The following is a 17,920-nucleotide window of genomic DNA, read 5'->3' on the forward strand; positions in this document are numbered from 1 at the left end:
CCGCCTTCTTGACCTGCAATCTTCTTCCCGACCTCTCCCCCCCCACCCTCTCTCCGGCCTATCACCCTCACCTTAACCTCCTTCCACCTATCGCATTCCCAACGCCTCTCCCCCAAGTCCCTCCTCCCTAACTTATATCTTAGCCTGCTTGGCATACCTTCCTCATTCCTGAAGAAGGGCTTATGCCCGAAACGTAGATTCACCTGCTCCTTGGATGCTGCCTGACCTGCTGCGCTTTTCCAGCAACACATTTTGTAGCCATTGAAATGCAAGGTTAAGAGGATTAGTCTGGCCAGGATGCTCCACAGGGGGTCGGTGTTGACTCAATGGGCCTGCTTCCACACTGTCGGAATTCTATGATCAAAGACCTTGACGGTCTATCAGGGCCATTAGCATCAGTCCGCCCACACACAAGTCTTCTCACAAACTTAACTGACCCACACTATTGTGCTCTCCTTTGTAAAGAGCTAGGAATTAATCTTTTTGTGACTATGTATTTTGGGGTGCCATATTCACTGTCGCACTGCAGAAATGTGTCTACATGGTCTACGTGGAGAGTAACAAGGCAAAGCTTCAGTTTGCTGGTAGGTGATAATGTCTAACCTGTGGGAACCAGCTGATTGGCCTAGATATTATAAAGAAACTGCTGGTGGGCTTTGCTGATGACCCATATACACACATGTCCATGGGAAGCACTTCAATCAATTCTCTTGCACTCGTTTTATTCTCTCAGTGGCACATCACCTCCAGTCTCAACAAAGCTTTGCAACTATTAATTCATGCCCCAGCACAGCATGCACTCAATTACTGTCAATTACTTGAAGTAATCACACTGCCTTGTTTCGGTTTTACTTTTCACAGTTTAAAGAAAAATTAAAGCGGAAACAAATTGCTAGAGAAACTCAGCCAACCTGGCAGCACCCATGGGGAGAAAGTAGAGTTAATGTTTCGATTCCAGAGACCCTTCCTCGGAGCAGGACGTTAACGTTGTTTTCTCTCTGTAGATGCTGCCAGACCTGCTGTGTGTCTCACCAGAAATTTCTGTTTTTGTTTCTGACTTCTAGCATCCGCAGATCTTTTGATTTTTTTTGGAAATTAAAGACCATTTCCCACCCTCCCTCTTCAACACTCCCCCACCCCTCAACAAGAAGGCTACCCCCCCCCCCCCCCCAAATCAGGGAAGCCCCCCCCCCCCTCCCCAATCAGGGAAGAGGTAAGATACCATTGAAATTTAATTTTTTAAGGGTGAGGTAAATGCAGTCAATTCTACCAAGAACACCGAGAATACACACAGTAAGGATTGCAGCATCTGTGTGTATTCTATGTGAGGAGACAATAGCTTTATTTCACAACTCTTGCTGGTCTCCTGCCCAATGATTCACTAGCTCGGAGTGACTGCTGCTTCTAAAGTTCTCCCTTCTCTCCCTTCTCACAAACAGTGATGTGTCAGGAAAGGACATCAGCAGATGGGATTTCAGCTGTGAGCCTGTTCTGTACATTGTCCTTAAGTATTCATGCACATCCCTTAAGGTTTCTGAAACTTCTATTCAACATGCATCTGAGAAACATTGCTGCACATCCAAGATATTGATGGTGTAAGAACATTTTGTAATCATGACATCCCATTTAATTGTAACGCTAGCCTGTTTAAATAATTAACTAGAGAGAACCCATTGTAATCAATTGTGCAAATAACAAACAAGATGTCGATCTCTATTACCCAGCTTCATTGTTGATGAATCTCGTTTTTAACCTAACATGCATTGCATAAAAATCTTGACATCTAACTTGATTAGCGTTGTCCTGATTTTTAATGATGGATTATTACAGCAATGCAAGGAGAGTTCTGCTTCTGTTGGATGTTGTTATCTCTTCCTTTATGAGTATCTGTCCTACACTGTCTCATCCCAAGGCCTTTTTAGAATGTTTTTATCAACACCATCTCCTGGTCACAGGGATTAGGGATCCTAATGACTCAGGACTCTAAGGTGCAGAAAGATCACTCCATATAAAGTTGTAACCTGTCTTCTACTTCCAGTTTGGAAATATCACTTAGCTCTAAGAGTCAAAAAATCTGAATTGCACCTAACAATTACCAAGCATACAGTAAATACAAACCAACTGCACAATAGTCATAGAATCCTTACATTGTGGAAGCAGACCTTTCAGACTATTAAGTCCACACTGACCCTCTGAAGAGCATCCCACCCAGAGCCCCCCCCCCCCCCACCACACCACCCCTGTAACCCTACAATTCACATGACTAACCCACCTAGCCTTCACATCCCGGGACACTACAGGGCAATTTAGCATGGCCAATCCGTCTAACCTGCACACCTTTGGACTATGGGAGGAAACTGAAGCATCCCGGAGGAAACCCACGCAGGCACAGGGAGAATATGCAAACTCCACACAGTCACTTGAGGGTGGAATCAAATCCAGGTCCCTGGTGCTGTGAGGCAGCAGTGCTAACCACTGAGCCATCATGCCACCCCATTGCTGCTGTGTTATGTCCCATAGCTAATATGCAAAACATGTTTGAGGCACATGTTCACGATAAATCACTAGCATGTGGCCTGAGGAGATAAAGGTCTCAGACTCCATCTTAACACAGACCACTTGAAGCATGACAAGCTGAATGCTCTTTGTAACAAAATAGCCTCTTTGGCTTATCTTCCCCAGACACAATGTGGCTGCAATGTTTTCAAATGTTTGTAAATAACAGTGAACTGTAATAAATGACCATTCATTATTCATGTCTAATTCTCCCTTATCTAACAGGAGATAACAGAAGTATTGCCACCCCAGATGAAATACCCTGCTGTTTATTCCAACACTGTTGCATAAAACCACTCTCAAGGGATTCTCTCAGCGCAGTAATACGTTTTAGTTCAAACTCTGAATGGAGCGGGTGGAATGGAGATGGAAAGTAGCAGCAAATGGGGAATAATTGTTGGTTCATATTGTGTACACTGTGCTGAAAGCCTTGATGATGAAAAGAGGGGTAAGGTGAAATGGGGCTGGGGGTGGTGGATAAACTCCTGACTTGACAGCCAATCTCTTGGTGTTCAAAATTACGTTTTGCAAAGATTGAAGCAGCCTCCTCCATATTGGATGGTTCAGCACAGCATGCTGACCGTACTGTCACAGACTAAACAGTAATACTATTCCGACAGTCCTACACTGAGCCCCGCTCTGACACAGTCTGTCATAGCATCAGTAAAACATGAACCTATCACAGACACTACATCATTCATTTAAATTAACCCTTTCAGGATATATTTCCACAGTTTTCCAGGATGTGCAGAGCATTGTCAAATTCTAAACCCTCCACAGGGGATCAACATCCCAATACTTGTCCCTGTTGAGGTAGAGTTTAATGAATCTAGAGATGAGCTTCTCAGGTAAGCTGTGCTGTCTCAGTGAACTGCACTATCACTAGAATTCTACAGCTCGGAACATGTCACTCTGCAACCTTACCATTCACGGACAGTGTAATAATGAACATAGATAATCAACTTCTGCAAAGTCAGGCCTGAATTTGTGTTTCATCATGAAGACCTCAGGCTAGAACATGATCATGTTGGAACAATGGATCCTCGCCACAACAGGATCTGGTTGGTCCTGTGTGGTAGAGGAAAGGTTCTTGTCTTAAACAAGATGTGGCTTATCACATGATTAGATTCCCTACAGTGTGGAAACAGGCCCTTTGGCCCAACCAGTCTACACAGTAACCCACCCAGACCCATTCCCTCTGACTAATGCACCTAACACTATGGGCAATTTAGCATGGCCAATTCACCTGACCTACACATCTTTGGACTGTGGGAGGAAACCCACGCAGGCACAGGAAGAATGTGCAAACTTCACAGACAATCACCCAAAGCTGGAATTGAACCTAGGATCCTGGTGCTGTGAGGCAGCAGTGCTAACCACTGAGCCAACATACCGCCCTATAAACTAATGTAGTTTAGATTAGATTACCTACAGTGTGGAAACAGGCCTTTCGGCCCAACCAGTCTACACCGACCCACCCAGACCCATTTCCCTCTGACTAATGCACTTTACACTATGGGCACTATGATAGCAACTAAGTAGAAGTCAAGTTGGTACAGTAGGCATTGCTACTGGAACTACAAGGGAAACCTTAATGCTTGGTTTCAATCCTTCTAGATCCAAAACCTTCTCTTTGTGTGACTCCATATAACATTATTGTTTGGCTGGCACTTCATGCAATCCTCAGCATTAACCTTTCAGACCCTCACCCTCATAGAAACGTCACCTCTCAATAAAGAATGCAATCAAATTAAACTTCATCGTTAAGCCTTTATATTTCAGGTCACACTGATGAATTGTGAAATTAAATAAATATGAAATGTAATATTCATAAGCTGTGTTCATTATTAACTGCTTTCCCTGCAGCATTAATAATAAATTTCTGATTATAAAACATGTAGTTATATTTATGACCTACCAATGAGATGGCAGCTTCATGGTCATTAAAGGGGACTTAGGCAGTGACATTTTTTCCTGTGTAATTCAGCACCGCATTTCTTTGTGAAAATATGAGCTGAAGTAATGTGAGGGCCGTTTGTAGTTGCAGTGCTACCCTTACTACAATCAATGTCAAACCTTGCCTGCTGAATCATTGTTTCTGAAGCTCAGAATACAAAATGTTATCAGGAAATGAATAAACATACCAGCATCCCAGTATATGCTGAAGCCAGCAAAGGAACACCGGCTGTATTCCAGAATAGAAGTGACATATATCTATATTGTGGTCCCATGATCAGCATTATTCCAGGGCCCTGGTACTATTTCCTTGCACTCTCATTGTCAAAGAGGTGCATTAGTGATAATTAAAGATATATTAAGTTAACCTGAAGAAACAGCTCACCCTCCAGACAGTACATTTGTTTATGGTGCCCACATGAATAATTATATTTATTCCCTTGCATAAAATGAGAACCCCAGTCGAACACTGGCACCTCCAAATCATAACGTTTTTGCAAATCATACGATAGTCTTTCTGAGGAATGAGCTTCGACTGTGTTTCTAAAACGACACTGACTTTACATTTAATACTATCACACCCATGTTCACTTCACACGATACAAAACACAGTCAGTAATACATCCTAAAGGAGACATTTTATTATGGCACTTGATGCACTTGAGGCTTTCTATATAACAGCCTGTGCAACATATTATAAAAGGAGAAAGTGAGGTCTGCAGATGCTGGAGATCAGAGCTGAAAATGTGTTGCTGGAAAAGCGCAGCAGGTCAGGCAGCATCGAGGGAACAGGAAGAAGGGCTTCCTGAAGAAGGGCTTATGCCCGAAACGTCGATTCTCCTGTTCCCTAGATGCTGCCTGACCTGCTGCGCTTTTCCAGCAACACATTTTCAACATATTATAAAAATCTGGGCTCTTGTTGGGTCACATACCTTGAGGTTTATTTGCAACACTATTTACTTAGACAATAGCAATTTCACAGACTTACGCACACAGCATGGATTGCTCTATCCTTACTGACATGACATGACACATATGTAACCCAACTGAATGCATTGACTCCATTACACCGAAAATGCCTGAAGGCGAGGGACCTTCTTAGCACTGGAATGTCACATCATGATGTCGTTTAACTGTCTTAAAGGTACAGGGTCGTCTAGTCTGGAATCTGTGTCACAATAGATCACTCCACTAATACTCATGATTTTATCATTCAGGTGGAAGCAGTTAATAATTCTACAGGAGACATCACAAATGACTCAGGAAAGAAGAACCTTATCTGAGCCACAGATACCAAAGCTGTATTTACTCCAGTTACTTGAAGTGCTGCCCTGTGAGTTATAACTGATTATCCAATCAGAACACGTAGCTGTCACAAACAACATGTAACTGGTACTTGGGAGAAGAGAAGAAGCTAATCAGACAAAAAATACAATGTTTGCATTCGGTTTATATACTGTAGTTAGGTTTTGAATGGGTGTTGTCCTCCCCCTGCGCACTACATGACAGACTGTGGATAGCCTCTGAGAAAAGGAAGAAAACTTTCAATCAGAGATTAATTAAGTCAAATGTGATTTGATCTACACATAATTGGGATTGTAAACTATCAACGTGGCACAGTTGCTCAGTGGTTAGCTCTGCTGCCTCACAGCACCAGGGACCCAGGTTTGATTCCAGCCTCGGGCAACTGTGTCCAATTTGCACATTCTGCCTCTGCGTGGGCTTTCTCCGTGTGCTCTGGTTTCCTCCCACAGGCAGTGTGGATTTTCTAGCATTCAAGTTCAGAGGATAAGAGAGAAGCAAATTAGGCCTTTATTTCAAAGGGCATGCAGTATCAAAGCTGGGAGATCGTGCTAAAACTATACAAGTCGGCCCACATCAGGGATATGTAAAGGGCTTTTGTCCCCTTATTTAAGGAAATAAATTATTGCATTGGAGGTGGCCCAAAGTAGTTTCATTCGGTTGAGACATGAAGGGATTGTCTCATGAGCAGAGACTGTGTCCGTACTCCCAGAGGTGTAGAGGAATGAGGGGAGGCCTTATCAAAACAGCTAAGATTCTTAAGAGGCTTGAAACTGTAGCTATGGAGAGGTAGTTTTCCCTTGTGGGAGAGCCAGACAGCATCATCTCAGAATAAGGAGTCATACATTTAAAACAGAGATAAGGAGGAATCTCTTCTCTCAGAGAGTAGTGAATCTGTAGAAGTCTTTACCTCAGAGGGCTGTCAAAGTTGGGTCGTTATATTCAAGGCTGAGATTTTTAATCAGTGAAGGAATCAAGGAATTATGAGGAAAAGGCTGGAAAGTGGAGTTGAGGATTATCAGATCAGCCATGATCTCCATTGAAAGATGGAGCAGAGACGACGGGCTGAATGGCCTAATTCTGTTCCTGTATCTTCTGGGTCTTATGGGATTTCCACAATTTGCTTTTGCAACTAATGCTTCAAATTTTGTTTTCACAACTTAAAAAAGTAAACCTCTTGATCTACACTCCAGATATGAGTCTGATAACGCCAGAAGCTCTCAATAAAACCACTTGGAAATTATGGGAAAGTTCAAAAGTAGGTTAAGGTCTTCCTCCAGAGCTACACCCTGTCTGTATGGCATTATCTTTACATGCCCCACCCTGACTGGATGGCATTACCTTTACATGCCCCACCCTGTCTGGATGGCATTACCTTTATATGCCCCACCCTGTCTGGATGGCATTACCTTTACATGCCCCACCCTGTCTGGATGGCATTACCTTTACATGCCCCAGCAGCTCCAAGGTGGTAGATGGCTGCCAGTACGTGCCAAATGGCCATTTGCTCTTGTGCTGTGAATCCCAGTGTCTCCATCGCTGCCTGTAGTCTGCTAAATGCTGAGGATGCTCTCTGCCTCTCCTCTCCCTGAAGCATAAGAAAGTGAACATCATTATCGTCATCGCATGAAATCAAATACCTGCTCGGAGATCACAATTTTAAGAATCTTCGCAATTCTCCTCATTATGAACAATAGATATGAATAAACATGAATAATAGAAAAGCACTTTAGAGTCATAGAGTCATACAGGTGTACAGCACTGAAACAGACTCTTCGGTCCAACTCGTCCATGCCAACGAGATGTCCCAACCTAATCTAGCCCCATCTGCCAGCACTTGGCCCATATCCCTCTAAATCCTTCCTATTCATATACCTATCCAGATACCTATTAAATGCTGCAATTGTACCGGCCTCCACCACTTCTATACACGTACCACCCTTTGCACGAAAAAGTTGTCCCTTAGGTGTCTTTTATATCTTTCCCCTCTCACCCTATGCCCTCTAGTTCCGGACTCCCCCACCCCAGGGAAAAGACTTTGTCTATTTATCCTATCCATGCCCCTCATAATTTTATAAACCCCTATAAGGTCACTCATCAGCCTTCGATGTTCCAGGGAATTCAGTCCCAGCCTGTTCAGCCTCTCCTTATAGTTCAAAGCCTCTAGCCCTGGCAACATCGTTGTAAGTCTTTTTTGAACGCTTTCAAGTTTCACATCTTTCTGATAGGAAGGAGACCAGAATTGCACACAATATTCCAACAGTGGCCTAACCAATGTCCTGTACAGCCACAACATGACCTCCCAACTCCTGTACTCAGTACTCTGAGCAATAAAGGAAAGCATACCAAACGCCTTCTTCACTATCCTATCTACCTGCGACTCCACTTTCAAGGAGCTATGAACCTGCACTCCAAAGTCTCTTTGTTCACCAACACTCCCTAGGACCTTACCATTAAGTGTATAAGTCCTGCTAAGATTTGCTTTCCCAAAATGCAACACCTCACATTTATCTAAATTAAACTCCATCTGCCACTTCTCACCCCACTGGCCCATCTGATCAAGATTCCATTGTAATCTGAGGTAATCTTCTTCGCTGTCCCACTACACCTCCAATTTTGGTGTCATCTGCAAACTTACTAATTATACCTCTGAAAAGTAGAGGACTCAGCACCGATCTTTGTGGCACTCCACTGGTCACAGGCCTCCAGTCTGAAAAACAACTCTCCACCACCACCCTCTGTCTTCTACCTTTGAGCCAGTTCTGTATCCAAATGTCTAGCTCTCCCTGTATTCCGTGAGATCTAACCTTGCTAATCAGTCTCCCATGGGGAACCTTGTTGAACGCCTTCCTGAAGTCCACATAGATCACATCTACCGCTCTGCCCTCATTAATCCTCTTTGTTATTTCTTCAAAAAACTCAACCAAGTTTGTGAGACATGATTTCCCACATACAAAGCCATGTTGACTATCCCTAATCAGCCCTTGCCTTTCCAAATATATGTACATCCTTCCCTCAGGATTCCCTCCAACAACTTGCCCATCACTGACGTCAAGCTCACTGGTCTATAGTTCCCTGGCTTGTCCTTACCACCCTTCTTAAATCGTGGCACTACGTTAGCCAACCTCCAGTCTTCTGGCACCTCACCTGTGACAATTGATGATACAAATATGTCAGCAAGGGGCCCAGCAATCACATCTCTAGCTTCCCACAGAGTTCTAGGGTACGCCTGATTAGGTCCTGGGGATTTATCCACCCTTATGTGTTTCAAGGCATCCAGCACTTCCTCCTCTGTAATATGGATATTTTTCAAGATGTCACCATCTATTTCCCTGCATTCTATATCTTTCATGTCCTCCTCCACAGTAAACACTGATGTAAAATATTTATTTGGTATCTTCCCCATCTCTTGTGGCTCCACACAAAGGCTGTCTTGCTGATCTTTGAGGGGCCCTATTCGCTCCCTATTACCCTTTTGTCCTTATTGTATTTGTAAAAACCCTTTCGATTCTCCTTAACCCTATTTGCCAGAGCTATCTCATATCCCCTTTTTGCCCTCCTGATTTCCCTCTTAAGTATATTCCTCCTATCTTTATACTCTTCTAAGGATTCACTCGATGTCTACACCTGACATATACTTCCTTCTTTTTTTCACGAAACCCTCAATTTCTCTAGTCATCCAACATCCTCTACACCTACCAGCCTTTCCTTTCACTGTAACTCCTTCATTTACAGACTGTTCTTATATAATGTACTGGGTTTCTGTAATGCAGCTTTCTAGTCCATTATTCTAACTTCATTTCTCAAACCCAGATGGCAGGGGACTGCTAATACCAGTGTCACTTCATTATGTTATTACTTTCATTAAAGGTAAAAGGATTCAGCAGCTATCTCAGTCTGCAGTTGTATGACTGACATGTGGCTCATCAGCCCCCTGTAGACCACCCAGAAAGGATGGACAGCCTGTTCACTGAGGCTGAATGTAGACTTGCATTCACAACACTCTGGGTTCCCTCTGGACTTAGTATTTGAGCTGCAGCCAGCACAGACAATGGATTCTTCCATTTGTTATTATCTTGTTAAAGGTTTCCTCCCTTGCCAAGACCCATAATGCTTATCAATAGAAAAGTCAAGGATGAGGAAAAGCCAGTTGGCCTGATTAAACTCCTTTTGCTGTCTCTTTTTTATCATATTTAACATTCATTCAGCTGTCATGCCTTGGATTGGTGTAGCTGCAATAGCATTGAAGGAACTATCCAGGGCAAAGCAACCCCATGTGACAGACACCTCCAACATTCCCTCCTTTTACCATTGGTGCACAGGGTGCCCCATCTTTACATTAGATTAGATTACTTTACAGTGTGGAAACAGGCCCTTCGGCCCAACAAGTCCACACCGACCCGCCGAAGCGTAACCCACCCATACCCCTACATTTACCCCTTACCTAACACTACGGGCAATTTAGCATGGCCAATTCACCTGACCTTGCACATCCTTGGACTGTGGGAGGAAACTGGAGCACCCGGAGGAAACCCACGCAGACACGGGGAGAACGTGCAAACTCCACACAGTCAGTCGCCTGAGACGGGAATTGAACCCGGGTCTCTGGCACTGCGAAGCAGCAGTGCTAACCACTGTGCCACCGTGCCGCCCACCAATCTATGAGCTGCATTGGCACAACACTCCTCCAGCAGCATCGTCCAAATTTACTACACGACCACCCAGAAGGATGAGGGCAGCAGATACATGGGAACACCACCCCCACGGGTTCCCCTCCAAGCCATTCACCATCCTGACCAGCAAACACATCACTGTTCCTTCACTATCACTGGGTCAACATCCTAGAATTCTCCCCCTGACAGCATTGTGGGTGTAGCAGTTAAACAAAATGAATCACTACCCCCTTCGCTGGAGTAATTAGGGACAGGGTAGTCCCTATATTATATATAGTCTTGCCAATGACTGGACCAGTTCAGGAAGCTGCCTTTTCAGGGTGCAGTTAGGGAATGGGCAATTAATGGTGGTTTTGCCGGTGAGACCCACATCCTGTAAAACAAGACACGTCAACACTGACAATATTATAGGATGAATACGTAATTCCTCTCTCAATAAATTAGACAAGCATCTTGTTCCCCACGGAATATTAGATTAGATTAGATTACTTACAGTGTGGAAACAGGCCCTTCGGCCCAACAAGTCCACACCGCCCCGCATTTACCCCGCATGGCCAAGTTACCTGACCTGCACATCTTTGCACTGTGGGAGGAAACCGGTTCACCCGGAGGAAACCCACACAGACACGGGGAGAACGTGCAAACTCCACACAGTCAGTTGCCTGAGGTGGGAATTGAACCCGGGTCTCTGGCGCTGTGAGGCAGCAGTGCTAACCACTGTGCCACCGTGCCGCCCATAATGAATATCTTTAATGAATATTTTGAAGGGGATTATAATGAGGAGCATTCGGAGTTTTCCCATCTAAAGAGATGAAGTTTCAAAGGGTAAGATCAAAATTGCAACGTAAAATATATGGGGCTCATGATCAACTGGAAATAAACATACTGCAGAGTGAAATGTCTTCCTCAGCGCCATGAGGGTTTCCTGACTGTGCCCTTCACATTGTGGTTATGTACCCCTGCCTGAACCATAACCAGGCCTCTGGTACATGTCTGCCACATGCATTAGAAAAACCCACCATCAGCTGCTTCCTCTGAACCACAACACAGTCCTCAGCTTCGCTTACCTTTGCCAATGGTAAAATTCCAAATATCTGACTGTCTGCCATCTGGTGCAAATGCAGCTCAGTCCTGTTAAAGAAAACAGAGCGCACAATCAGTGATGTGGTTACTGCCCACAGAACCAGGGGCATCAATGCCAAACATCCACCCACTTCAGCAGGTCTGTCTGATAAATGACCTTAAAGCTAATTCAATTCATTCGATTCAATTCATGACAAGCTCAGCTAAAGCCACTTGATTGCCCAAGTCCACTTCCATCTACTGGAGTATTGGTGCAGGAAGTAGAAAAGCAACAACAATAGCCTGCATTTAATTAGCACCTTTAACATTGTAAAACACATTTGCAATTTGCTTGACAGGAGCGTGACTAAGTATAATTTTACACCGAGTTGCATAAGGTGACCTTAGGGCAGATGCCACAAAGTCACGGAATTGTTACAGCACTAACAGAGGCCATTTGGCCCATCATACCTGCAATGGCTCTTCAATTGAGCTTCATTACCCAGAGCTAATCTCCTGCTTTCTCCCCACACTCTTGCAAACAATCATCCAATGCCTCTTGAATGTCTCAGTTGAACCTCTCTCCCCCACATTTCCAGACCCTGACGATGCACGGTGTGATAGAGGTTTTTTCTCACATCACCCTGGCTTCATTCTCACATCACTTTGAATCTGTGTCCTCTCACTCTTGTTCCTTCTACCAGCAAGAAGAGCTTCTCCGTATCTAATCTCTGCAGTCCTCTCATGATTTTGAAAAACCTACCTACAAATGTTCATGAAAGTGAAAGGAATGTCTTTCAGGCAGAAGGAGAGGTGGAGATGTTTCAGGAGGGAATTACTGACCTCGGGTTCAGGCACGTGTGGGCACAACTGCCAACAGTGGAGCAAAAGGCCAGAGATCTCCCAGAGTTGTGGGGCTGGAGGAGATTACAGCGATATGAGGCCAGAGGGGGATTTGAAAACGAGGATGAGAATTTTAAAATCCAGGCATGGATTGACCAGAAGCCAATGTGTGTGAGGAAGTGCAAGGAATGATGGGTGAATTGGATCTGGTGTGAAAGAACAACAGGCAGCAGAGTTGATGACAGCCTCAAGTTGAATGGCAGAGGGTGGAAGATCCAATGACAGTTCTGAAGTCACAGAAAGGTCAGACTGGGTAAAGATGGCTGATAGCTTTGCTGAACGACATTACTATCCCAGCTGGATTTTTATAACAAACCAGTCATTTTGTGACCATTATTAAACAAGTGTAATGCTCTATTTCAGATGCACTCAATCCAAGCTGGAAATTCAACTCATTAGCAGTCTAATCTTGCAGCATATTTGCTTTGTATAATGATCCTCCTGAACAAGGATACCGTCATAACCTAGAACTATCTCAGCAATCCTTTACTGTTTCAGCTTGGACCTACCTCTTGAGATGGAAAAACGAATTTAAACACCAGTGATACTTGAAAATGAACACAGTGGTTGTACTGGAATAAGCAAATGCTATTCGCAAGTTCTTCTGGTTCCTCACAGCTCGAACAGGGCAACATTTCCAGAAAGCAGCTGACCAATACCCCTTCGTGGATGGTTAGGGGTGGACAGTCGTTGGTAGCCTTGCCAGCTACATCCAGAGACCATCGACATCAGACAAAGGAAGTTTGTGGAGGGTAGAATGTGGGATGCTGGGTAACAGGGCACTGTATGAGGGTTACAGCAGCTGTTGAACTGGCACAGGATGGAGTTTGGTGCGACTCTTGGTGACGTTATAATCAAGTGGTGAGTAGCCAGTTATGGAGTCAAAAATGACACCAACATTGTAAAAGGTTTGATTCGGCCTCAGAGAGGCATCAAACATTGTACCTTGAATTGCCTTTTCTTTAGGAGGGGGGATGGGAGGTGGGATATGGTGAGAGATGGCCATGTCAGAAACTGGGGAAGGGTAGGGAATGACTGTAAACTATACAATGAGACGTGGGTGTGGGACATAGGCACCAGGAGTGACACCAAACATCCCAATTAGGAATTGACAACAGGGGCAATATATTGAAGGGATTTGTTTGCAATATTCTCTGTGTATTTAAATAAAGAGGAATATATAGAGATAATTTTGACCTGTGTGTGTTTCTGTGTTTTTAAATAAAGTGTGTAGAAATAATTTTGATCTGCACGTGATTAAACAAAGAGAAAGGTGCAGAAATAATTTTGATTGTAAGTATAACACAAATCAAAGCAGCAACTCACGAGCTCAGCCTGTCATATTCCCCATTCAGTTCATCATAAGAATGAAGTTCTTATTTCTGCTAGTGCTGCCTCATACTGCCACCTGGTGGTCTATCATTATACAATCTTATCTTTCCCTTTCAGAATATAAGCAACATTTAGGGCTCCATTGCAATTTCACACTCAAAACATAAACAAGCATACATCAACAAATGACTCGAGTGGAAACACAATCAGAGATTTAATAAAATTGCACGTATATAGCTCCTTTCATGACCTAAGGAGATCTCAAAGTGCTTTACAGTCATTGTTGTCATGTCGGAAATATTGTGTGAGGCAAGCTGAAGCTCCACCCATTCTTCAGTGCATGGAACATTAAGTCTTCATATCATAGAATCCCTACAGTGCAGAAGCAGATCATTTGACCCATTGAGTTCACAACAACCTTTGGAAGAGCATCCCCCATAGCTACCCTACAACCCTCCATTCCCCATGGCTATCCCACCTGGACACTATAGCCAATCTACCTAGCCTGTTCATCCCTGCACACTACAGGCAATTTAGCATAGCCATGCAACCTAACCTGCACATCTTTGGACTGCAGGGGAAACTGGAGCAAACCCAGAGGAAACTGATGGGAGAATGTGCAAACTCCACACAGACAGTTGCCCCTGAGGGTAGAATTGAACCCGGGTTCCTGGTGCTGTGAAGCAGCAGTGCTAACCACTGAGCTACCATGCTGCCTTGTTGTAATCAAGAGCAGGTAGCTGTTGAACAGCAAGTAGGTGAACGTGGCTTCTCAACCTCTAGTTAGCAATAGTCAATCTGCCTGAGAGTTAGTGGAACACATATACAGTTACTGAGCTGTCATTAAACTGACCTGGTTCATTCAGATAAGAGCGTCTTCTGCAGAGATTTATCGTGAACCATTCCCCGCCATTACTGAACAGCAGTAATGACAATATTGGACTAGCAGGATGACAATATTGTTGTGGTGCATAAGGATGTCATTTGGCCCAATGTGTCTGTACTAGAAGGAAGATTTGTGGTTGGTTCTGAAGCCTCACAACAGAACATAACAAGAAACCCAGAAATCAATAACCTGTATCCTGAGATTGTAACTCTTGTTTCTAGACTCTCCAACCATCCTGCTTCACCTCAGTCTGTCAAGCAGTGTTAGAATTTTAGGCATTTCAATCAAATAATCTCTCTTCATCTTTCCAAACTCTATTGAATACAGGCCCAATCAAACCAATCTCTCCTCATAGGTCAGTCCTGCCATCCCTGGTATAAGCCTAGTGATCACTCTCGCTTTGCTCAATACGTGACTCTCTCAGGCAGGGAGACTAAAATCCCACACAGTACTGCAGGTGGGGTCTCAACAAGGCCCTGTATAGCTGCAGTAAGACTCATATTCTTTCAATGAAGACCAATATACCATTTGCCTTCCTGAAAGCAATAATTGTGTGCTGTCAGTTTTTGACAACTTCGGTTGAACATGACCATATCTGTTGAAACATAGTCGTACCCTGTGTAAACATAGCTGAAAATGTGTTGCTGGAACAGCGCAGCAGGTCAGGCAGCATCCAGGGAACAGGAGAATCGACGTTTCGGGCATAAGCCCTTCTTCAGGAATCCTGAAGAAGGGCTTATGCCCGAAACGTTGTTTCTCCTGTTCCCTGGATGCTGCCTGACCTGCTGCGCTTTTCCAGCAACACATTTTCAGCTCTGATCTCCGGCATCTGCAGACCTCACTTTCTCCTGTGTAAACATAGTCATACCTGTATAAACTTGGCCATACCAATGTAAACATAGTCATACCTGTCCATACACCGACTATTACTGTCCATACACCTACTGCTACTGTCTATATACCTACCGTTACTGTCCATACAACTACCGTTACTGTAGATAAACCAACTGTTACTGTTCATACACCCAATGTTACCATCCTTACACCTACCGTTACTGTCCATACAACTACCGTTACTGTAGATAAACCAACTGTTACTGTTCATACACCTACTGTTACTGCCCAAACATCGATTGTTACGGTCCATATACTTACCATTACTGTCCATACGCCTAACGTTCCTGTCCATACACCTAATGTTACTGTCTATACACGTACTGTTACTGTTCGTATACCTACTGTTACTGTCCATACACCTACTGTTACTGTCTATACACCTACTGTTACTGTTCGTATACCTACCGTTACTGTCCACACTCCTCCCATTACTGTCTATACACCCATTGTTACTGTCCGTACACCTACCATTACTGTCTATACACATACTGTTACTGTTCGTATACCTACCATTACTGTCTGTACTCCTCCGATTACTGTCTATACACCCACTATTACTGCCCGTACACCCACTGTTACTGTCCGTACACCTACTGTTACTGTCTATACACCTACTGTTACTGTCCATATACCCACTGTTGCTGTCCATACACCTACCGTTACTGTCTATACATCTACTGTTACGGTCCATACACCTACTGTTACTGCCCACACACTCACCGCTACTGTCTGTATACCTACTGTTACTGTCCGTACACCTACTGTTACTGTCCATACACCTACTGTTACTGTCCAAACACCTACCGTTACTGTTCGTATACCCACTGGTACTGTCTATACACCTACTGTTACTGTCCGTATACTTACCATTCCTGTCCAAACACCTAACATTCCTGTCCATACAGCTACCATTCCTGTCCATATACTCACTGTTACTGTCCATACACCTACCATTACTGTCCATACACCTACCGTTACTGTCCATACAGCTACCGTTACTGTCCATATGCCTACTGTTACTGTCTATACACCTACTGTTACTGTCCATACACTTACCGTTACTGTCTGTACACCTACTGTTACTGTCCATACATCTACTGTTACTGTCCATGTACCTACTGTTACTGTTCATACATCTACTGTTACTGTCTATACACGTACCGTTACTGTCCATACACCTACCGTTACTGTCCATGTACCTACTGTTACTGTCTATACATCTACTGTTACTGTCTATACACCTACTGTTACTGTCCATACACGTACCGTTACTGTCCATACACCTACCGTTACTGTCCATGTACCTACTGTTACTGTCCATACATCTACTGTTACTGTCTATACACCTACTGTTACTGTCCATACACATACCGTTTCTGTCCGTACACCTACTGTTACTGTCCATACACGTACCGTTACTGTCTGTACACCTACTGTTACTGTCCATACACCTACCGTTTCTGTCCGTACACTTACTGTTACTGTCCATACACCTACTGTTACTGTCCGTATACCCACTGTTACTGTCCATACATCTACTGTTACTGTCCACACATCTACGTTACTGTCCATACACCTACTGTTACTGTCTATATACCTACTGTTACTGTCCATACACCTACCATTACTGTCCATATACCTACTGTTACTGTCCATATGCCTACCGTTACTGTCCATACACCTACTGTTACTGTCCATACACTTACCGTTACTGTCTGTACACCTACTGTTACTGTCCATACATCTACTGTTACAATAGACAATAGACAATAGACAATAGGTGCAGGAGTAGGCCATTCAGCCCTTCGAGCCTGCATCGCCATTCAATATAATCATGGCTATTCATTCCTAATCAGTATCCTCTTCCTGCCTTATCTCCATAACCCTTGATTCCACTATCTTTGAGAGCTCTATCCAACTCCTTCTTAAATGAATCCAGAGAGTGGCCCTCCAATGCCACTGTTACTGTCTATACACCTACTGTTACTGTCCATACACTTACCGTTACTGTCTGTACACCTACTGTTACTGTCCATACACCTACCATTACTGTCCATATACCTACTGTTACTGTCCATACACCTACCGTTACTGTCATACACCTACTGTTACTGTCTATATACCTACTGTTACTGTCCATACACCTACCATTACTGTCCATACATCTATTGTTACTGTCCATACACCTACCATTACTGCCCATACATCTATTGTTACTGTCTATACACCTACTGTTACTGTCCATACACTTACCGTTACTGTCTGTACACCTACTGTTACTGTCCATACATCTACTGTTACAATAGACAATAGACAATAGACAATAGGTGCAGGAGTAGGCCATTCAGCCCTT

General features: G+C 43.8%; 1 protein-coding gene across 1 annotated transcript in view; it reads right to left on the reverse strand.

Moving 5' to 3' along the window:
* Window positions 1-17,920, reverse strand: part of LOC122562395 (unconventional myosin-XVIIIb-like) — a 379,067-nt gene that overhangs the window by 265,278 nt on the left and 95,869 nt on the right. Inside the window, exons 11-12 of the mRNA XM_043715251.1 lie at window positions 11,555-11,658; window positions 7,258-7,402 (exon numbers count right to left, since the gene is read on the reverse strand). Coding sequence (XP_043571186.1) covers window positions 7,258-7,402; window positions 11,555-11,658 — 249 coding nt within the window. The remainder of the gene's footprint in view (window positions 1-7,257; window positions 7,403-11,554; window positions 11,659-17,920) is intronic.

The sequence above is a fragment of the Chiloscyllium plagiosum genome, chromosome 25 (assembly GCF_004010195.1).
Source record: "Chiloscyllium plagiosum isolate BGI_BamShark_2017 chromosome 25, ASM401019v2, whole genome shotgun sequence".
Lineage (NCBI taxonomy): Eukaryota > Metazoa > Chordata > Chondrichthyes > Orectolobiformes > Hemiscylliidae > Chiloscyllium > Chiloscyllium plagiosum.